The 24,030-nt window shown below is 30.4% G+C and overlaps 2 protein-coding genes across 6 annotated transcripts; one reads left to right on the top strand and one right to left on the bottom strand.

Moving 5' to 3' along the window:
• Positions 1-7,087: 7,087 nt before the first annotated feature.
• LOC133669342 (AUGMIN subunit 7) lies at positions 7,088-13,720 on the bottom strand. Of its 2 annotated transcripts, none has more exons than XM_062089435.1 (9): positions 13,409-13,720; positions 13,122-13,207; positions 11,570-11,631; positions 11,053-11,144; positions 10,785-10,910; positions 10,313-10,403; positions 9,699-9,806; positions 8,849-8,947; positions 7,088-7,562 (listed from the first exon to the last, which is right to left on the bottom strand). In XM_062089435.1, the coding sequence occupies exons 1-9, from the start codon at positions 13,636-13,638 to the stop codon at positions 7,365-7,367; spliced, it is 1,092 nt and encodes a 363-aa protein (XP_061945419.1). In that variant the 5' UTR covers positions 13,639-13,720; the 3' UTR covers positions 7,088-7,364. The 2 variants fall into 2 exon arrangements, with proteins under 2 accessions (XP_061945419.1, XP_061945420.1); XM_062089436.1 differs by having other exon boundaries at positions 13,505-13,718.
• A 7,885-nt stretch (positions 13,721-21,605) lies between these two features.
• On the top strand, positions 21,606-23,705 carry LOC133670057 (uncharacterized). 4 transcript variants are annotated; one of them, XR_009834002.1, is made up of 4 exons: positions 21,606-22,646; positions 22,757-22,824; positions 22,958-23,035; positions 23,360-23,705. XR_009834002.1 is itself a non-coding variant. In XM_062090479.1 (3 exons), exons 1-2 carry the CDS (start codon positions 21,931-21,933, stop codon positions 22,995-22,997), a joined length of 756 nt encoding a protein of 251 aa, XP_061946463.1. In that variant the 5' UTR covers positions 21,606-21,930; the 3' UTR covers positions 22,998-23,035; positions 23,360-23,705. The 4 variants fall into 4 exon arrangements, 3 of the variants coding, with proteins under 3 accessions (XP_061946463.1, XP_061946464.1, XP_061946462.1); XM_062090479.1 differs by lacking the exon at positions 22,757-22,824; XM_062090480.1 differs by lacking the exons at positions 22,757-22,824; positions 22,958-23,035.
• The last annotated feature ends 325 nt before the right edge of the window (positions 23,706-24,030 follow it).

Genomic DNA, 24,030 nt, shown 5'->3' with positions numbered 1-24,030 from the left:
GGCAGGATATCTTAAATTGCTATGTTTGTGTTCCCAGTTGTAGAGTCGTTAGTAGTTTTTCTATACTTAGTATTCTATATTTAATGTGGTTGGGCCTTAATATATATAGGTGATATACACCACTGCATGAAATTCAAATCTCAATATCCATGAAGTCTTTGGAATACACTGAGTTATTGTCCTGTATTTATATGTTGTTTAATTTTTAGAGCGTGTTTCACAATATAGTTGTGGGTGCTTTTCAAATAATTTTTCGTGCCAAAATATATATCAATGATGTTTTTTTATTTTTTAAAAATTATTTTTGACATCAGCACATTAAAACAATCCAAAACATCTAAATTATATTAAATTTTAACAAAACAAAATTAAAATTTTTTAAAAATATCATCACAATTACGTTTCCAAACAAGCTTTTAATATACCAGCTAACTATGAAGTAGGTGGGATTTTAAAGGTGGGCTTTACTCTAAAGGTTTGTTGATTTTTGCAATTATATTCCCTTGAGTTGATTTGTTGTGGTGTTAGATAAAAGAGTCAGTGGTTCTTGACAAGACAACACTAATAAACTAGAGTCCACATGAGCTTAATCTCCCTAGGGAGGGATCTCGAGAAATATAAACTCGAGGTGAAATCTTATAGGTCATAGCTTTATATAATGATGAACAATTGTGTAGTGACATGACTGAACAAAGTGCTGATAGGATTCAGAACAACTGTTGTGAAGATCCTGCTCCTCCTTTTCTGAGATTGTGCTCCATAAATCTCCCCTGTACCAACAAAACTTTAAACCATTACCAACATATATATTTATCATAGGAACCATAATCATGGTTATTAAACTTGATTCGGGTTTAACTTATTAAGAAGCTAGGTTTTGAGTTTTATAGATTAATCTGGATTAGCTTGGATTAATCTGAAAAAATTAAAAAAAAATAAAATTTTAATATTTCATATGAAAAAATTCATGTAAATATAGATTATACATATTATGAAGTTTAAAAGAATATTTAAAAAAAAATTATCCCACATTGAAAAAACATAACTTTTTCCTTGAAAACATAGAATATATATACTAATGGATTTCAAATCCCACATTGAAAAAACATTACTTTTTTCATAGAAACATAGAGTATATATACTAATGAGTTTCAAATCTCACATCGAAAAAACATAACTTTTTTCATGGGAATATGAAGTATATATATGAAAGGACTTCAAATCCCACACTGAAAAGATATCATATTATCCTTTTAAGTTGAAGTATTTAAACCAAAAGGTTTTTTATCCCACATTGAAAAAACATGACTTTTTTCTTGGAAACATAGAGTATATATACCAATGGGTTTCAAATCTCACATTTGAAGGGAAAAAAAATCAGGTCTCGTTCGGGTTTGCCCGGGTCGCCCGGGTTTGGCCGGGCTGTTATCACAGCCGGTCTTTTACTAAACTTGGACCGGTCCAGTCACCGGGTCGACCTGTCGAGCCAGGCCGGGTTTAATAACATTGACCATGACTAGAGTCCTTATTTAACATATAATATCATGAGTTTTAAACAAAGAAAATTACACATTTTCAATCATTTATTCACATTTTTCAAAGTTCTCATAACTAGTCCAAACCCAATTCAACAATTAATATAGGGTACATTATGGAATACATACCACAACACACAATAAAAGCATCATTCACATCTTTTATACATTAGCAAAATACCTTTTAGCCAAAACATTTTTTAAAATATGTTACATTACTATATTTCTTAGATTATTAGCACAATTTCACTTAGTACAATGACTCATTTCCTTTCTCTCTCTTTTTTTCTCAACATGTGTTTCACAACTATAATAAGAAAAATCATTATTTGCATAATTTTTCTCTTTCAGCTCTATCTAAACCTATTAAATTTTAACATTTCAACCCTAGATTATAAATTTGGACACATCAATCCTTTATTTCATTCGAAATCTCTTCCAATCTCACCTAGTCCAAAACACAAACTTAAGCTAGATACATATGTTTTCCAATTCAAGTTCAAAAACAAAAGTCCATTAACTTGCCTAGCCCTTTCTTCCACAAGATTTCAAGTTTCTTAACTTCCTTTTGGAGTTCTTCCTTGACTGAATTTAGTCATGGTTAAACCATAAGTTTCTTTTCAAAAAAACTTTATAAGTGTTGTTACCTATTTTGGGGCTTACATAAACAAAAAAACAGAAAAAAAATTAAAAAAGAGAAAATACAAAAAAAATTAAAAAATGGAAGAAAATAAAATATCTGTGTGTGTGCGCGCGCGCGCGCGAAAGAGAGAGAGAGGAGAGAGAAGTATGCAAGAATGCCTAATAAATTGTCGAAAACTGATTGAGGAAGATTAAATGTACAAGATTGAAAAATTTGATAGTGTATTATTGACTGATGAAGGTCTTATTGGTAAAGAAAATTCAATTTAAGGAGAAAATTTTAAAATTGAATTTTTTAAAATTTCATTGAATTTATTGAGGGCTTAATTGCAAGAAACAAATATTTTTTAAAGTCAATTTAGACTTTAATTAGAAGAAATTAAAGTTTAGGGGTCGAATTGCAATTTTTAGGAGTTAATTTGATCAAATCAAGGAATTAATTGCATAAATATTAAAGTTTGATAGGCAATTATGGAATTGATTGAAAAAATCCAAATCAAGGATCAAACTAGAAAAGGAGCATGAATATAGGGGCTAAAATTGACTAAAATAAGAGCCAAATTGAAGAAATTAGAAATTTGTTAGTCAATTGAGGGTCAAAATACAAAAATTGAAAACTAAAGACCAAAATGTAAAAGAAAACCAACTTAGGAGCTAATAATTGAGTTTGTCAAGGGTGATGTGCATGAAATTAAAAGTTTGAAGGCAATTATGAGTGCAATTAAAAGAAATTGGAAGAATATAGGCTCAATTGAAATTTTCAAATCCCAAATTAAAATCCCTAAATGACGTTTCATTCAGACTTAAAGAAGAGAAGGTAAGTGGCATGTTATTCGATCGATTGGCCTCTATTTTTGACAGTTTTGACTGACTAGATTGGTTACTTCAAACGCATGAATGTTCAGCTACACACTTTCAAATTGAGCAAGGTTGGATTCAAATGGAAGACATGTATCCCTTCTATCAACTTCAAGTGGTTTCATGCAACGATGATTTTAGAATTGCTTCGACAGGATCTTAAAAGTGGGCAACTCAGTCAGCCCTGATAGTTTTGGTTGATTGAATTGATAACTTCAAATACATAAATATAGAGCTACAGACCTCCAAATTGAGCAACATTGGATTCAAATAAAAGGTGTTTATCCCCTCTACCAACTTCAAATGATCTCATGCAACAATGACATCAAAATTACTCCGATAAGGTCTCAAAAGTAGGCAACTCAGTCAATCCTGACGGTGCAATTATCATCTAAAAACTTGCCTATTTTATTTATGTTCACACACAAAGCCTTCTTAATGGATCCTTATCAAGGGTTTACAACACTTTCCTCAATAACAAGATGTTAGAAATGGATTTAAAACCTCCCAAAACCCTAGAAAAAAACTTATAAATACCCACAAACTTGAAGGTAGGGAAAAGGAGAAAAAGAAAAGAAAGGATAAGAAAAAAAAACAAGAGAAATATCAATAAGAAACACAAGTGTAGAGATCTAAGAGCCTAAACAAAAGATTTCTTAGCTTTGCAAGTTTATGAGAGGCAAAATTTTCCAAAAAAAAAAAATACAAATAGAGAGTAGTTATTTTAGATATACTTTTCTATCCAAAAGTAGGTTCTTTATGGCCTGGTGATCTTTTTTTATTTAATTTTGTTTTATATTTATGTTTATAAGCATAAAAAAGAGGTTTAAATGTTTAACAAGAAATGTTATATTCACCTCTTTGTTGTTGTGTTTTTTATTTAATGATGTTATTTGTGATATTGTACGTTTTAAGTTGTTAAGTTCAAATTCGAGAGTGAATTTTGTTTAACGGAGGCTCAAATTCTTGGATCAAGCTCGAACCCAAGTCAGTCCAAAAACCTAACTTAACCTACAGATATAAGAGTATGTGACCAAAGGTTGTTTATGTTTTCTTTTTTTTCTTCTTTTAGTGTGACTTTTCTCTTAAAACATCAAGGGATTCAACTATTTTTAAACTTAAACTTTTGAATTTTAAGAAGGGTTAAAAAAACAAGTAAGAATTATGGCTACCTTTTATGTTGTTTTCGATTGGGGATTTGATAGTTGATGGATTAAGGAAGTGTTTTAGAGTTTTAAGATGTGCATATATGCTAACTAGGAAACAGAATATCATGTACACATATGTTAACTAGTCTCCGTTAACATAGAGTAGCTAACTACCCTGCATTAATCTAAAGTTTCTTACAGTGATCCAAATGGGATAACAAGAATCATGAGCTCAAATGATATTTATATACACCCTGGCAAACGAGTAGGACGTCAATAATATGATATGTAATTATGACATGCATATTTTTTTTGTACGCCATTTGATATGATACCTTTGATATACATGTTTCGTTTTGTACTTAATTTATGTAATCGTATTCATTTATCTTAAAATGTATATAAGCATGTATTATAGTTATTACCTCCCACTAAGTGTTTGGACTCACCACTCCATTCAAAATTTTCAAGTCTTGAGTTCAATTTCAGCAGCAGGATCTTTGGTTGTATTCTTCCTACTTCTTGAGTCGGTATACCATGTTTGTTCCTTGAAGCTATTAGTTTATTTATTATTTGTTATTCATGGATACTTCACATAATGATTTTAATTATATTTTGAATTATTTATAAAAGAGTTGGATTTTAATTTATGTATTGAATTCCCTAGTTATAGATATTTTGTTTTAAGTTGTGTTATTTTATAATTTTTATGATATAAAATGCTTTAATAGATCTGAAAGGGTAGATCCTTTGTGATAAAGTAGAGGAGATTAGTTGTTCATAGGCGAACCTCCGATTGCGCATTTAGGTATGGCCTGTAAAGGGGTATGGAAGAGAAGCTTCTCACAGATGGAAGGAACCATTTTGAGCAGCAAATTCTGAGTGAGTTAACATTCATGCCCAATCGATGTTATGAGTGAAGAAAATGATCCCATGGATGATTGAGCCGTAAAATAGCTCTTTTGTTTTTAATTTTGCTCTAGTATGGGTTATAGAACCTTCTATTCTGAAGTCTTTATATCTAAATATTATTTAGGATGTTTATATTTGCCTCTTTTTTCCTACTATTTAATTTTGATGCATGGATATATCTGAGAAATACTGTGTTAATGAGTTCCTTTTTTATATTATTTTTTCTTATATTTCATCATTGAAATTTTTATTTAATCTTTCTATAACTTAATTTCATGGGATATTATTTCTTGATAAAAAAAATTACTTTTTAAGATAAGAAATTAAAAAGAAAAAAGTATTTTTCAATTTATCAGTTTATAGATTTAAAAAATAAATTATTGTAAACATCATCTTTGCATTTCTTAATTAAAAAAATATGATACAATAAAACATGCTCGCAATATTATCCTATTTTTATATTACATAACAAATAAACTTTAAATCCTACACGCGAGGTTGGGTTAACAACTTTTTTATTTTTAATACATATGATTCTCCTCGTTTTATTTTATTATATATAATCAATGCAAAGTTATATTTTTTTTTCTTGATATCAAAAAACACATTAATACTTGTATACAAGGTTGTCAAAAACACATTTTTGACACGGCACGGAAAATATAAAATAAAATCAGATTGTAAAATCGTAAAGAATTTTTTTTCATATATAGTTCAAACACCTTAAAATACATGTTTCAAATAAAAATTCATATATAGTTCAAGTACCTTAAATTACATGTTTTAAATAATAATTTATATAAAATTCCTATATGATCTTAAAATTTATCTGCATAATTCTATTCTCTTCCTCTTCAAAATGTTTGTTTTGGTCATCATGAAGATGCTTTAATGTGCTTATAGGCATCCCAAATCAGCACATTGATCCAGCAGATTTAACAAGGAAAAAACCCTAATAGTGCTACCAATAATCACTGCAAGAACAAATGTTATTCTTGAAGTGGTGAAAGCAGGAATCTCTAACAACAATCTTGCATCCTACAATCTTTGACATAAGCTTAATAACAGAGTGACAATCCCCACATACACGAAGATTCTTCATGATTGTTATTGTGCTACCCCCCCACGGTGCTAACTAGCCCAAACGCAATAACAAGCCTCTCACTGTGAAAAGACAACATCACTTCCTTCCGCTCATCCTCGACATCATGTAGAGCAATTTTTTTATCAGAAACACAACCAAATTCCTTCAACTTTTTTCCCAACCAGTCCATTTTTTATATATTCTCTCACTTAGAGGATGGGATCTGTCTGCAAAAAGAAACTCATGTTTCTTTCCCCTCAAAACTACCCAACTGGATCCTGCAGGTTGTTTCGCAAGTCCTCCCTGTTTCATCTTCACTCTCATTCTAGAGACATCAGCCCATCTACCAGCAGATGCATATATTCTAGAGACATACCCAAATGAAAATTGAAGAGATGGAAAGAGTGGTAAATTGTATAAAAGTGGAATTTGAAAATTGGTAAGTTACGAAGAGATGGAAATTGAAGAGATGAAAGTATGGAACACTGGATGGTAACTTACTTAAATGTTGCAGAGATGATTCGTTTTGAATTTGAAAATTGGAAGTTTGGATTGGAAAACTAGAACTAGAAGGATATTGAGAAAGAGAGGCGCCAGGAGACGCTAGGTTTTTTACTTTTTAATGTTCTTATTGGCTTACTGTAGTGCAAACTGCAGTGTGTGTGTATTCCTTTTAAACACGTAAAACAGGGTTCAAAAAAGCGATTTTAAACGTTTTCAGCCGATTTCAATGTTTTGCTACGATTTTACCATTTTTCAAGTTTATAAGCCGATTTAACACGAAAACATACACTAACTCGTAAAATCGTACGATTTTAGGAGTTAAAAACGAGATTTTAACAACCTTGCTTGTACATTCATTTTTTTGCTTTAGAAAATAATATTATCCAACTTTCTAGTGGAGACAATAAACCCCAACTCTAATCATCATATATAGCATACGGAATAGTCTGCCATTCATTTCACATGATACATTCAAGGTTTGAGGAATCAAGAATCAAGAATCAAATCAAAACTAATATACTCCGACATGGTGAACACTGCACACTCACTAAAATAACAGTGGTATTGTGACATTCAATTCAATCAACCTTTAAACATAATATAAATATTCCACAAAATAAGTTCCCAAGAAAGAGTTGTAAGGTCATGTCAGAAGTTTTTAGCTATCTTTTGATGCATTCATCATAAACTCGCATTGTTACCTTTCTCACGTGAAATCGAAGCCGAGAGAATGCCAAGATCACGATTTAAGAATGTCAGTGCAGACTCGCACTCTGAAATTATTCTTGTAACAGAAGAGGGCTCGCCAGCTTTTGTTTCAGAAGATCCAACAGCAAGAGCTGCATGCGAGTCTCTAAGATTTCTTAAGTTCCCTAGGAACTGCCACAAAAGCAGAAAAAAGTCAATTCCCATGAAAGCATGCATGGCAACTTCTCTTGTTTGCTTGATACAAGTTCAAGCAGAGTTTCACAAATGCTGTGAATGGCTTTGAGCTTAAATGGAACATCTCCATCAATCATTACCACTGATTAGATTATATCATAAGAATGCAGAAAGCATTATTTTCAGGCTTTTAAAGTTCGCTAGTGCGGTGCTTGATAATTTTCTAGCAGGAAAACACATGCAAAACATTTGAGCACAATATTGAAATACAAAAAGAAAACAAAAGGAGAAAAACTCAAATTGTTCAAAAACATCAAAGCTAACCATATAAATTCAAATGTATAGCAGAAAATGAATAAAATCTTCACATTGAATTTAACCGGAAGAAAAAAAAGAGTAAAAGGGAACTTCTAGTTCTAGTTTAGGCCTGTGGAAAGGGCATGTTAGGTCTCCATGCTTTGGTGTTCAAGAAAAATGCCTTGGTAGGAAAACAATTGCATGATTCCCCCTGGTGTAGGACCACATCTTCTTTAGCATATGGTGATGGGAAGAATGTCAGTTTCCAATAGAACAGTTGGTATGCCAAGGCTGGGTCAGTGTTGCCTATGCAAGCCCTTTGAAGTTCATCTCAAGGTTTTCTCTTACTTTTCTCCTTTGGTAACATATAATGTCAGTGATAATCGTCAGAGTTTTAAAAAGATTTTCGATACAAGAATCAATCTTTTATCAATGCTTCATGTTTCTAATAAAATATGATGCCCCGATGTTAAATTTTTATTTTAAGGAGATGAGCTTTATTAGCATTTCAACTTTTTCAGTAATTTAAAATACCCTCAACTACTTGGGGCTTCCCCCCACCCTTTCAGTTTCCTATGAAGGACACGCAGAATGTTTCCGATTATGAAGGGGTCTAAGAAATTTACTTACCACATCTTACTCGACACATCTTAATTCCTCTCCTACTCCCAATTGTTTCAATTTTTCCACTATTTGGAAGGTCAAGGTGCTGGCTAAAGTTTAAACTTTTGTTTTGTCAGTGTTCTTGACAAGACAGCATTAATGAACTAGAGTCCTCATGAGCTCATCTCCCTGAGGGAGGGATTTTGAAATATATAAACTAAAGGAGGTGAAATCTTATAGGTCATAGCTTTATATAATGATGAACAATTGTGTGGTGACATGACTGAATAAAGTGCTGATAGGATTTAGAAGTATTATTAAATTGATACCATGCAACCGTTCGAGAAGATAAACATTAAAAACATGAAATGACGCTGATATACCTTCCAAAGCATCTTGTATGCCTCCAACAACCGGTTGGCAGCTGGTCCAAACCCATGAAGCTGTGGCACTTCCATCATGTGCGTCCAAGGGCGTATTTCCTAAAAAGGTAAAAAAGAACACATTACAGTTATAATGTAGCAAGAGTACACTTTCACTCATTATCATAGAGATGCTCAAGCATAAGTTTTCAAGACTAAAGTTTTATGCTGAAAACAGTAAAAATGTACGACAAGTTAAAGATTTGAGAGAGTTTCTACTGAAAATGTCTTAAAGCGTGTCTATGAAGAGTCATAATCAACCAAACAAAGAAACATAACAAATGAGCATACCAACTCACAACACCAGATGCATGAAAGAGATCCAGCATGATAAGAAAAGTTTTTGTTCAGATATATTCAAAGGGAGTAGAGAAACCTCAGAAATAAATTGAATGATCTTGAAGTAAGGATGGCAATTTAATTCGAACATGATCGATCCGACTTTTTAATACAATATGATAAATATATCTTAATATTGACATAGAACACATGTATACGTATAATATTTATTATTTTATCATTTCATAAATATATATTAACTATTGTGTTTTTTATTGAGTAATTAATAATATTCAGATAATAAATACCCATATGGATACCCGAAACCCAATGGATAGTTTATGGATATCTAAATTTCTTACCTGATGATTAAGGGTAGGGTATGAATATCAAGAAATCCGACTCATAGGTACCCACTGTCATCCCTATCTTAAAGTTTCTAAGAACATTCCTAGAAACTTCTTTGTTCAGATAAAGCTAGCAACAAGAGTATTTAAATAATAAATTAAGACCTAGCAAAGAAAATCCAGACCTTTGTGTATATCACATTGAATGATCTTGCAGTTTCTAGGAAAGATTCCAAATGTGCCCGGAGATGAGATTCCACCTCAGAATACTCCTCATCTGGATTGTATGCATGCTAAACAAAATGTGTTATAGAGTTAAAAACAAGGGAAAATAAGATATAAATGAGATGGAAAAAAATGAGCTGCATTAATACTTCACAGTACAAGAAATTGGGAATGGCTCCACATTAGATGAAAATAAGTATTCAGAAAAACAGTTTGTTCAAAGGTGGGAATTTAAGAATTAATATTGTATTTTCAAGGGGAGAACATGCAACAATCCAAAGCAGCACGTGTTTTCAACAGTGTAACAATAGAGTGTGTGTGTGTGTAAACAGCTGTTCTAGAGAACAGCATATCAAAAGTTTCTCCAAGAATGACAACATTATGTCTAGAGCTACGTGAGCAATAAACTCTCTCTCCCTCACTCACACTCTCTCTCTCTCACACACACACACACAAAGTGTGAATTGAAGACATGGTAACATCAAATTGATTTAATGTGAGAAATACATAGGACTCTTTTGAACATAAAAGAAAACAATAAATAAACAAAACTGAATTAGATAAGTGGATGAACCTTAGATGCCAAGTCATCAATTTTCTGCTGAAGACTCTGAAGTATTTTTGACTGTTCCGCAAGCTTTGTCTCCAACTCAGATACATCTGGTCTGCAAATGTGCTTAGATAAAAGGAAGGTAATGTTACTATATCTAGTGACATGGAAAAATAATAATCATCATTTACCAGTATAACTGGAAAGAATAATCATGTTATAAATGTTTGGCATCAGCATTTATAGTTGTGTTCTAAAAGTTGCTTTTATATGTCTTCTTCTGGACTACAATGGAATTCATTCCATATAAAACAGGTTATCATAAACTTGGTTGTCCAGTGAAAAGATTCTAACACTTATCTAGGTAACCTAGATGGGCAAACTTGAAAATCACCAAAAGGGTTTGTGTTTGATACCGGTTAATAGGCATTGTTTAATATACTTCAGAAACAGGAGTGAACAGGCAAAATAAGAGTGGAGAATAACATAATCTTACAATGGATATATGGATTGAATCTGCACATCAGCAGGGAACAGCTTGCACTCCTCTGAGAATATTAGAGCTTGTTTCTCTGCAATAGAATCTATGAGTTGTATGTCTTTTGCCACCTGTTCATCTACACTGAAAAATAATACAAACAAATTTTAGAAGAACAAAGGATGTAAAGAAATGCAAGCAACAAAAAGTAGCAACATTTACGATCATAGAGTTGATGAACAAATGTTGAAACAAATTCAAATAGTGAACTTTAAGCAAACTCAACCTCCATTCAGGATTATCAGCATAGATGCTAGCCTCCACGAGATCTACAATTAGGCGAAGCATTTCAGTTCGGTCTTCATAGCTTCCTCGCCCCTGAAACACAAAGGCATTGACATTGCACTCACTTGATATTGGAACATCCAACAAACTAGTCCAAGTTGACTTGCTCATATACCTTAGTAATCTTTACTGTTTATAATTTGGACGTTTCAATTCATTTGAAAAGACACACAATCTTTTACTTAACCAACCATTAATCTATCAGGCCATCTTAAACTTGTAGATTATACAAACTAGATGTAAGCATATGCATCACTTGTAAAAAAAAAAACAGGAAATCAAATTCACAAGTTACCAAGTGTTCCTAATGAAAGAATATGTTGGGATTAAGAAGGATGTTCAATTGTAATTAACCTCGTTGAAGTTAACTAAGAAGTGCAATGTATAAAAACTGTTACTTAGTTAGGCAATCATTGATTAAAAAGTAGCTATTTTACATACAGAATTAAGCAACTTACTTGGATGGCTTCTGTATCTATAATTGAAGTGATGCCCAGAAACTTTGCAATCTCTGCCAGATCTGCAATAAAATGCATAGTTATTTTTTAATTGTAACAACGATAATATAATCAAAAATGTTAATGAACCATTTTGAAGTTATTACAAAGATCTTAGAGAAAAGAATGACAAAAACAGAGATGCCACAGAGCCCAGAAGAAAGAACAGTTATAAAATATAAGTTACATAGGCAGTGAAGCCTATAGGTGTATCAAAAAGCCAAAGTTCAAACATTTTCACTTGCAATGACCAATGCGAAAACTACCAAGCTTTTTCCCGGATCCATTTTATGAAAAAGGAAAAACGAAAATTAGCAAAATACTCCTTGTATATTAAATACAGAGAAATAAACTTTTGCTTTCCATATAAGCTAGTTAAGACTAAATTGAAATGGGTTTGGATTCTGATTGAGATCATCGAGAAGAAAATGAACTCTAGAATATCCATCCCTCTACAACCAGACATTAAGGTGAAACAAGAAGAGTTGGAAGCAAGGATAGAAGATCTTTAGTTTCCCTATAAATCATATTACTGAAGAATGAAACTTCAAAGAAATACTATTCCCCTAGTTATAAACTATAAACAGGCTTGAGATGAAGCCTGGATAACCAATGAAGTTTTTTAAAATCAATAGACAATGGGTGCTCCTCAACACATCCCAGAGGAGAATGAAATAACCAATACCAACTTCATCTTTGATCAAAGGAAAGAAGGGTTGGGGGGGGACCTGCAAGATTAACCTAAGAATTCCAACGATTAGATTGAAGCCTAAACTTCTACGGATAACCTTATTGCCAAAGAGAATCAGTTTCTGAAAGAAAGCCAAGATTCCAAATCCAGTCACCCACCAAAGAAATATACAGTTCTTTCCAAGATTCCAAGTCTCATGGGTTTATGAGATAACATTACTGGTAGTCTATGCGCATATATGAAATCCACACTAACAAACCCTGATTCTCAGTGTAGTGAAAAGAGAATTCTAAACATGATATTCTAACATTTCTAAAAAAATTAAAGTGACTCCATTAAGAACAAAAACCTGATTTTTATCCTAGAACCCTAAATCATGTTTTAGAAAACATAAAGCAATCCATGAACCAATTAACATCAATCCTAAAAAGAACTTGCAGGGCTACAACAGCAGCTGTAACAACCATTGAATTTTGGTTTCTTCTCCTCAAATGATTCCAGATTTTACTAGAAATGCCAAATCACATGCATATTTCAAGACCATTTACCACACAAAACTCCACCTAAAATAGATTTAAGGCACAGCCATCCACATCTCTAATCAATAATTATTACGCTTGCAATAAACCCTTATAACTGTCCTACATAAAAAAGACTCGAGTAAAAATAAGAGAAGACACTAAAATCAGCACAAGTCCTTCATAATCTATTCTCAGATTGTTTTTTACTCCAAAAATAAAAATTGTTAAATGTACAATGGAACACAAAAACTTAATTTCCAGAATGATATATATATATATATAAAAAAAAAAAAAAGCTTACATTGGATACGAGCCGTCTCTTCGTCACGATCCATAGCATCTCCTTGTAGATTTTGCTGCGAGAATGGTGATTTATCACCCAATAACCTGCAATTCAGAGTACAGAAGACATTTAAATGCCCTTCAGATAGCTATTCACTATTTCAATTACAGCCAAATTAACATGTCTAGTGCTAAACTAATTCATATGTAACCAAATTTCTGGGTCAAATCAACAGTTTCTCAGCAATCAACTATTACCGAGTAAAGCAGACATGCATCATCAAGAAGTAACAAGGAAAATCTCACAAATTAATTTTCTCCTTGAGCCGCTTTTCCCAGTAATTAAACAAGCCATTTACAAAGTGACAAAGAACGAGATAATAATAAGGGGAAATGGGGTACTTGAAGAAGAGCCATTCGAGAAGAGCGTAACGTTCCATGCCGGCAAAAAGAAGAGACTGAGCAGGAGCATTGGCTCTTGGATAATTCAGCATCCCTAGTTTTCTCTGTATATCTTCCATTTGCTTCGCTGCCATTGTTTCTTTTTCTTTAGGGGGGGAAGGGGTGTTGACAGGGAGCCAAGGAACAACCGTGGTGGTTGCTCTGTTGGTTTGATATAATTGATTTGTTTTATTGTTTAAAAAAAAATTAAAATTTTTTATTTTTTATTTTAAATTAATATTTTAATATATTTTAATAATTGATATTAAAAATAAATAAATTAAAAAGTAACTGTAATATATTTCAAATATCCATCATGTCCGTATGTATCCTTTCTTTCCCACACTTTTATATTAAGTTGCATATTAGTCCTTTTAATTTTAAATTATCTTAATTAGCTTCTTTCTTAGTTATTGATAATATGTTTCTTAGTTGTTGATAATATGTTAGGGTGTTTTTGTAAAAATGTATTTTAATTTGAATATATTTTTAATAATTTTTTATATCAATATATTAAAATTATAAAAAATACATAAATATAATACTTTGAAGAAGAAAAAACATTAAAAACACACTTATTTAAAAATTGAGTTAAATTGCATCATAACAATAGTATAAATGACTTGTCCATCCTCCTCGATGGATGATGCAAGGGCCCACTTTATTTTAATTTTAAAAATCTAGGGCTAATTAATAGATTCAAAATAGATAAATTTGGAATAACAATTTAATTCCAATTTAAATTTAATTTAAATTTAATAGATATAAATCTAAATTGACTTAAATAAATAAGTTTTTTGCGATATTTTACCCAATAGATAATAAATAAAATATTAATATTGTTAAATCTGACTCAAATTTAACTCAAAATATATATTTATATTATATAAATATATACATAAAACATTTAATTTTTTGAAAAACTAATACAAAACATATATATATATATATATATTATTTTTTAAAATAATAAATAATAATATAATATAAATATTTAAATATTTTATTTAATGGATAGTAGATATAAAAAAACATGACAAGTAAATACTAACTCTCATCCTATTCTAAGGATATTATGTAATGTAATTTTTAGGTTAATGAGGAATTTCTCCTAGGGGTAACGTGCCTAAGATTAATACGTGGAGAGTGTTATTTTTTAATTTAAGGATATTTTATTTTTAATAACCTAGGATTATTGATAATATTATTAGTTTATTCTTATTAAAATCTTCCAAGGGTTTATTTTGGTCAGTGACAGTGACGAGGCTAGCTTCTTCTTTTTTATATATGATGAAATCAAAGTAAGCTAACAAGATGAAATGTCTAAGGAACATGTGTAAGCCAATCTATTATTTTGAGTTTTATGTGAATTGTTATTTTTTATACTTTATTTACTCATTATTTACAATCTTTGACTAGCCCTCAGCCTAAATGTATATTAGTTGGGTGAGTTAACAAACTTAATATCCTTAAACTCAGCAAAGTGTTTAGTTCAAATATATATGGGTCAGGTGAACTGTCAAACCCAACATCCTTAGATTCACTCAAGCACTAAGCCCTAATATATAAGGGTCTGACGAGCTGCTAGATTCGGCATCTTAGAGCTCAGCCAAGCATTGAACCTAAACATATACAAGGCTAACGAACTATCAGACCTAACATTCTCGGGCTCAACCAACTGCCAAGCCTAAGTACATGTGGCTCTGAGAATCTTGTTAGGCTCTATGATTGGACCACGAGATTCTAATGAGTCAGAATTTTTTTTTTATCAGTGAAAGATATTTTTCCTCTGATGAGTTAGAGATATTTTGATTTTTTAACACATAATAGATGATTTAATGTTATTAGAAAAATATGACTTTTTGGTTTTCATCTCGACCAAAAAGTAAAAATAATGGGCTATAAAGACCCATGAGATCCTTAAAAGAAGAGGGTTCTCAATCTCCATTCTTTATTGCATATTTATTTTCAAAGTCTTTCTCTAAAATATCATTACTTTTTTTTTCCTCATAAAGATATTTACTTAAGCATCAAAAAATCTCCAAATTCATCAAAGAAGATCTTTTGTAGGTATCATGCATTAATCATCAGCCATCTAGGCTAATGAAAATGAATCAAATTGCTAAAACTAAAAGATTAACCGATTATCTAACATGCCTTGTTCTTAAGTTACTTTGATTTTTAGGACATTATCATTATTTAATAACGATTAAGTCATCTTACACACACACATACACACACAGAGAACTTTAAACAAGTTATTAATATTACATAATATTCTCAAGATTAAGATATTCAATGCTATAATATAAGAAACTAATTTATTCATCAATTGTAAAATTTGATCCGAATTCGACCAAGAAAAAAGCTTAAATCTCTAAATTATTGAATCAACTTGTGAATTATAAGATTAATTCGAGTCAACCATTTTTATTAAAATAAAGTGTTTTGTTATTTTTTTACTTTTCTTATTTGTTGACCTTGCCTATCATAGATTAAGTTTGATGAGATTATTATAAACCCAGTTGGGTAAATTGAATCTTATCAAATCAATGTTTAACTCAATTCAATTAGAAACCCGCCTTAAATAATGATCTAATCAATCTCTTGTTTCAGATAGGGTGGGATAAAAAACCTGATTAAACCAAAAATAAATAATCGAAAAAACCGAACCATAAAAAAAATTGATTAGAATATTTAAAAAAAAAATATTCGGTTTGGTTTTAGTTTCATAAGCATGAAACTGAAAAATTGAACCAAAAAAAACCGTATCAAACCGAAACCAAGCTCATTAGAAAGACTAAAAACAACCCCAAAAAACAATATAATTTTTGGTTTTTCATATAAAATAACTGAACCGTACCAAAACCAAACTGAACAGAACCAAAATAGGCCGGTTGGGTTTCATTTTTTAATATAAAATAATCGATCTGAACCGAACCAAAACTGGTCGGTTTGAACCGATTTCGGTTTTATTTTTTGTATTTTATAAAATTTTAATTTGGTTGTTTTTATAAATAAAAACTGAACCGAATCGAAAATAATCACCTCTAGTTTCGGACCACATTTAACCATTGTAATAAACACAAAAAAATTGATGATTATACCAACCAATGAAAAAAATAATAGAGTCGGTTTCACCATTCATAAATATGAACAACAAAACTTGTCAATATTAATTAAAGAACTCTAAAACGCGTGGGATATTCATTGTAGCAGGTTTTTTTTTGTAGTAGGTTTTTTTTAGAAGGTTTTTTTTTTTTTACCCAAAATTGATTTCTTCTTCTTTTTTTTTAGTTTTTTTTTTAATTTTTTTTTAAATTATCTTTGCTAATTTTTTTAAATATTGAGCTGGTTGAATTTGTAGTTTTTTTCTTTAAAACATTGTGGATTATTATAATATTCTCATACATTGTTTTCTTTTTTTTATTATTTCTTTATTTTTTTTCAAAATGGTCTTTGTAGATTTTATTTTTTTTATATTAAGTTGGTTGAGAATTTAGCTTTGTAGTTTTTTTTTTAAAAAAATAATATGAATTGCTACAATGTTTCCCCTACATAGTTTTTGTTTTGCTGCAGTGTTTCCCCATATATTTTTTTAAAAAATTATCTTTATTGAATTTATTTTTTCAATATTGAGCTGGCTGATAATCTAACTTTATCTTTCCCCATATGTTTTTTTTTTCTTTTTTTCTAAAATTGTCATTTTTTACATATTTTCTTTTTTTTTTGTTTTGTTTTTTTCAGAATTATTTTTATTAATTTTATTTTTTTACTATTGAGCTGGTTGAAAATTTTGTTTTTTTGTCTTTTTCTTTAAAACACTGTAGCTTTCACAACGTGTTTTTTTTTCCTCTTTTGTTTCCTTTTTTGTACATTTTTTTTCATTTCTTTTACCCAAAATTGACTTCTATTTTTTTAGATAGCCTTTGTCGAGTTTTTTTTATATATATATTGAGCTGGTTGAGAGATTAGCTTTGTAGCTTTTTTTTTTAAAAAAAAATATTATGGATTACTACAGTGTTTCCCTTACATGGTTTTTGTTTGGCTACAGTGTTTCCCCCACATGTTTTTTTTAAATTATCTTTGTTAAATTTATTTTTTCAATATTGAGTTGGTTGAGAATTTAGCTTTAGCTTTAGCTTTCCCCACTTTTTTTTTCATTTTTTTAAATTTTCCTCATGTTTTTTCATTATAATTATAATAATAATAATAATTATATTGTATTATATTATATAACTGTTTTTTTCTTTTGTTTTTTTTAATGAATTTTTTTGTTTGATTTAGTTTGTTAATGTTAATTTTTTTTTATTTAGTTATCAGATTTTCATGATACGAATCTCGGATTTGATGGGTTAACCTGATTTGACGAGTTATTTTTTTCATTTAGTTTAGTTTGTTAAAGTTAATTTTCTTTCTATTTAATTATCAGACTTTCATGACACGTATCATGAGCTTGACGGGTTAACTTGGTTTGATGGGTTAACCCGGTTAATTTTAGGTAAACCCGTCATTTTTTTCTATTTAGTTATCAAACTTTCATGACGCAAATCCCAGGTTTTACGGGATAACCTGGTTTAAAAGCTTGACCCAATTAATTCAATGTTTTTTTCACTTTTTCTTCACTAGTTTTTTCCTTCATGTTGATTTTTTTTCTTTGTTTTTTTAATTAATCTATTTAATTATCACACTTTCATGACACGACCTTATAGCCAGACCCACATCCAGTATTATTGGGTCCGGTGCTACAGCCAGACTCATTTAAACTTGGGTCATGCAAGTTTAATTTTATTATTAATATTATAAATATTACTCTTAGGCCAGGCGTTGCAGCCAAACCCAAGATTCTTAGGTATAACTTTGCAGAAAAACCCAAGATTTTTAAATTTTTATTTCTTTTAATTTTTTTTATGCAAAACAAATGACCCGCGACATCGCGCGGGTATCAAAGCTAGTAATACTCTAAATGGTGTGGGGGAATCACTGTTCCCTCGTGATTCCCCCACACCAAAATCATTGTGGATTACAACAGTAATCCACAGTGCTTTTCTTTTTTTTTTTTTTTTGCACTTTTTTATTTTTTCTCTTTTTTCATTTTTTTTCACTTTATTTTTTTTCATTTTTCATTTTTTTCCTCTTTTTATTTTTTTCCCAAAATTATTTTTGTTAATTTTAGTTTTTTTTAATATTGAGCTAGTTAAAAATTTTGCTTTGTAATTTTTTTTCTTTAAAATAATGTGGATTATTATGGTGTTTTTCCACATGATTTTTCTATTTTATTTTTTTATTTTTTAAAATTATATTTGTTGATTTTATTTTTTCAATATAAAGTTGATTGAGAATTTAGTTTTGTAATGTTTTTCTTTAAAACATTGTTGATTTTTTTTATTTTTTCTCTTTTTTCATTTTTTTTCACTTTATTTTTTTTCATTTTTAATTTTTTTCCTCTTTTTATTTTTTTCCCAAAATTATTTTTGTTAATTTTAGTTTTTTTAATATTGAGCTAGTTAAAAATTTTGCTTTGTAATTTTTTTTCTTTAAAATAATGTGGATTATTATGGTGTTTTTCCACATGATTTTTCTATTTTATTTTTTTATTTTTTAAAATTATATTTGTTGATTTTATTTTTTCAATATTAAGCTGATTGAGAATTTAGTTTTGTTTTTTTTTTCTTTAAAACATTGTTGATTTTTTTTATTTTTTCTCTTTTTTCATTTTTTTCACTTTATTTTTTTTCATTTTTCATTTTTTTCCTCTTTTTATTTTTTTCCCAAAATTATTTTTGTTAATTTTAGTTTTTTTAATATTGAGCTAGTTAAAAATTTTGCTTTGTAATTTTTTTCTTTAAAATAATGTGGATTATTATGGTGTTTTTCCACATGATTTTTCTATTTTATTTTTTTATTTTTTAAAATTATATTTGTTGATTTTATTTTTTCAATATTAAGCTGATTGAGAATTTAGTTTTGTAATTTTTTTCTTTAAAATATTGTTGATTTTTTTTATTTTTTCTCTTTTTTCATTTTTTTTCACTTTATTTTTTTTCATTTTTCATTTTTTTCCTCTTTTTATTTTTTTCCCAAAATTATTTTTGTTAATTTTAGTTTTTTTAATATTGAGCTAGTTAAAAATTTTGCTTTGTAATTTTTTTCTTTAAAATAATGTGGATTATTATGGTGTTTTTCCACATGATTTTTCTATTTTATTTTTTTATTTTTTAAAATTATATTTGTTGATTTTATTTTTTCAATATTAAGCTGATTGAGAATTTAGTTTTGTAATTTTTTTCTTTAAAACATTGTTGATTACTACAGTTTTTCTCCACATGTTTTTTTTGTTTGTTTTTTATGATTTTCTTTAAAATTATCGTTTTCAATTTTATTTTTTGATATTGAGCTGGTTTAAAATTACAGTTAAAATATATAAGGGAAGCACTGTAGTTTTTCTCGCAAATTACTGTGGATTGCTACAGTGTTTATTCCCATATAGTTTTTTTTTTCTAAAATTATCTTTATTAATTTTTTTTTTATATTAAGCTGGTTAGGATTATAATTAAGTAATAAGTTAAAGGGTGTGAGGAATTCACTGTTCACCCACACTCAATGCATTGTGCATTATAATAGTAATCCACAGTGCATTTCTTTTTCTTTTTTGTTTTTTGTTTTCCAAAATGACTTATTTTTGGAGAAAGTACTGTAGTTTTCCTCATAAAACATTGTCATTGCTACAACGTTTTTCCTCGTGGTTTTTTTTCCTTCCAAGATTATCTTTGTTGGTTTTTTTTTAATATTAAGTTGGTAGAGAATTTAGCTTTGTAATTTTTTTTCTTTTTATTAACAAAAAAGCTACAAAATATGGCGAAAACAATTATTTTATTCAGTTTTTAAGTTTTTGATCACCAATACAATTTTTTTTTCTATTATGAAATATTGGCTTCATCATACCTTTAGTTTTTATTACTTATCTAGCGTTCGTTCATAATTATAACACTATTAAGTATATTTGTTTTATAAATATTATTAAGTATATTTGTTTTATAAACCTGCAGCAACGCATGAATATACAGGAGCTCAATTATTATTTATATTTTCTCGAGAAAGAACTTAGCTGAATTATCTTCAGAACTCACTATAAATAGACAAAACCAAGCCAGACCGAGACCATTTACGGTCGAACACCGATGCAAACAAGACTCCTCCTCCTCTTCTCGTATTATTCTAAGCAACTTTGATTAGCAATTCTGTGATAGCTCAAGAGCGCGAGGTGCTTCTGTGGTCATGCATTCGAGTTCTAATTATTTTAGATCAAAATTACGTGGCAACTCAAATGTGGGGGTGCTTCCCCCCACAGCGAGTATTTTACTTAAATGACCTTTTGTTTTTTTTGGAAGGTGCCTTGTACAAAGAAAAAAAAGAAGAAGCTAAGTGTGGTACTCCTGGTTTTTCAGGTTAAGTCCAGTCAAACACGACTGGACTTTTTCTTTAGTTATTTTGTTTCTATAATTTATTATTTAGAATGAATTTTTTATTTAATTTTATTTTTTACTATTTGAATGAAGATAAATTATTTTTTATATTTTTATCATAAAATTAAATCAATCAAAATAGTATTCATAATATGAGTTTTAATTAAAGAGTTGAGTTAAGATTTTTTACCACTTTTTATTATATCTTTTGGTTTTTTTTATGATATAATAAAATAAAAAATAATCTATAACAGTTAGTATATTAATTAAATATCAATAAGAAAATTGAGTAGAAATTTTTAAATTTAAATAGCTATACAAGTTTAATAACAAAATGAATATTTTTTTAATAGTTTAAATCCACTTTCTAGGTTTAAATTGTTTTATATCCAACTAGCTAATAAATTTTTGTAGGGTGTGTTTGAAACGTGGTTAAATTATATTTTTTAAAAGTTTTAAATTAATTTTGTTTTTTTAGTGTTTTAGAATTATTTTAATATAATAATATTAAAAATGATTTTTTAAAATAATATCTATTACACTGTTGGACACGCAATTAGTATATTCAGCAAAACCACCTCGTACAGAAACACAAGTGTTTGAATTTGCCACTGCCTCCTGTTTCTCTCTCACAGATCCACTAACTTTTCGCCACGCAAGCAACTGAAAACCGCCATTCCCTAAAAACCGCGGACTGCTCTTCCTCTCAATTCCTTTCACTAAAAAAAAAACCCAATAGCACAAAAAAGAAGGCGGTTTTTTTTTCCCCTCTCTCTGTACTCTCTTTCCCTTTTAACTTCAAGATCCAATCCTTCTATTCTCTCTCGGACCTTTTCCTCTGTATAACAGCCACAGATCCGTCCTTTTTCTCTCTAAAAACAAGCAAACAAGAGTCTACTTAGTGGTGGTTGCTGGTGGTGGATGGCAAGAGCCAATAAATATGCCTCCGTTAACTTTAACCATGTTTATGACAAAAACATAAGCAAATCCTCCTCTTCTAATAACACGAACAACAACCCATCGAAGCACCCATCTTCCACTTCTTTTTACTCGACAACATCATCACCTAAGAGCCCGAACAATCTCTACAAAAGCCATCTTCCATCCTCATCAACCCGAACCCATGGGCGGATGCTGGTTCTGACCCGACCCACACCTAAACCGATATCCACTATCCAAACAACACCACTGACTCCCTCTCCGAAAACCCCACCAGGCCATCCAGCTCAAGTTCAAATCCCGGTTCAAACAGGGGCTGAATCGGAACAGGACCGTATTTCTCTACGTCCTCTAGGTCGAACCGGGGTTGGTTCGATTGTTTCTTCTCCGGTTCGTGGACAGGAGAAGCAGAAGGAGGTTGGGGCTAGTCTGGGGTCGCCTAAACCGGATAAGTTTGTGCCACCACATCTTAGACCGGGTTTTGCTGGGAGGGAGGAGAGGCCTGGACCGGAGGTTTTTAGGGGTAAGGAGGTGGGTCAAAGGCAGCAGCAGCAACAGTTTTTCGGTTCTCCGGGTCGGTTTGGTGAAGACGGAAGGCCCAAGTCAGGTGGGTATGAGACGATGAGGAGAGGTGATGAATCAAATCTGGCTTTCGTTAGACCCAGATCTAGTGGAAATCGGCCCAGTTCAAGTGGATGGTATGATTCTTCCTAATCTTGATCTTGTTTTTTCCTTGCTTTGTATTTGATCGTTTCTATTTTCTTGTCATGTTTGCTTATGTTATGTGGTTTCTGATTTATATGTTTAGTGATGCATGTGTTTTTGGGTTGTTTTACTCGTGGATAAGTTTAACAAGCGCGATCACATTATTGTAAGGTAAATTAGGGTTTAGCTGTAAAATAAATAGTATTTAAAGTTTAGCTTGATCACATGTGATGTGCTTATGTTGTATTTGTCGGATAATTCTGGGTTTGAACTATCCGAGATGATGTATTTTCTTGACGTGCAGTTATTGCGTTTGCTTTGTGCATATGGTGATATGCAGATGATGTATTTGTCGGATAAATTCATGTTGAAATTATTTGAGGTTAACATATTTATACCAGCTCTTGCTTCTTCTTTTTTGCACTTACCTGCTGTAACACAAGCAGTAATAATTGCAATGATCTGACATGCTATACGCGGAAACATAATATATGACTAAAACCAGAATTAATGCCACACAATTGAAGGAGATTATAGGCTAGGTTTTAGTGAACAAGTTTTAGCTTCTTTGAAAGCCTGTATTCATGGGAATAGCATGCCATTGCAAACCTTAATCTCAGTTCTGGTCATATATTGAATCTGTCTTTTCTAATCTGTAGTTTTGAGCTGAAAGTACAACTCACTTTGACTGATTGTGGTTTTGCAGAGCTCTTACGACATTGAACATAATCCTTGATGCTACACACCAGATACTTCATTGAGCCCCAGTTTCCATCTACTGTTCCCTTAGAACTGTCATTGTCTCTTACCCGAGGATCAGTGGCATTTTAACCCATGCAGCCTGGTGGCACCATTTAGGTTCTGAACTCTGATGACTGAAGAAACCTAGGTACCTAAGGGTTGTAAGATGTGCTTGTGTGAACTTTTCTGTTTTTTCAGTTTTACATTTCTGATTGGGAGCATGTTGTCTGTATGCTACCTTCTCAGTAACTTTTCCTCTTGGATGTACTTCAAAAATCTTTGTTCCATGACTTCTCCTGCCTTTTTTCTTCTTTCTTTTGTGCACTCGCAACAATTATGGTTAACCTTTATCCCAGTAATTTCATCTGTACTCTAGAAAGTAGGAGTTGCTTGGAGGTTTTCTGATGCATGAACTTAAGCCCAGAGTGCAAAGCTCTTGTGCTCTATATATGTTATAGTTGGCTTGTGTTTCAAAAAAAAATAAAAAAATATGTTAAAAATATAGAGAATGTTTTAAATGTTTTAGATTTGAATAAGAATAAAAATATAGACGAAAATAAAAAAATAAATCCCATCTCTATGTATACTGAGTATTTATTTAGCAAGTAAGAACAAAATTAATCCAGTTTAGAGAAC

The sequence above is a fragment of the Populus nigra genome, chromosome 12 (genome assembly GCF_951802175.1).
Source record: "Populus nigra chromosome 12, ddPopNigr1.1, whole genome shotgun sequence".
NCBI classification, from domain to species: Eukaryota; Viridiplantae; Streptophyta; class Magnoliopsida; order Malpighiales; family Salicaceae; genus Populus; species Populus nigra.
The sequence above is the reverse complement of the archived record's forward strand: the minus strand, read 5'-3'. Positions and strand labels throughout refer to the sequence as shown.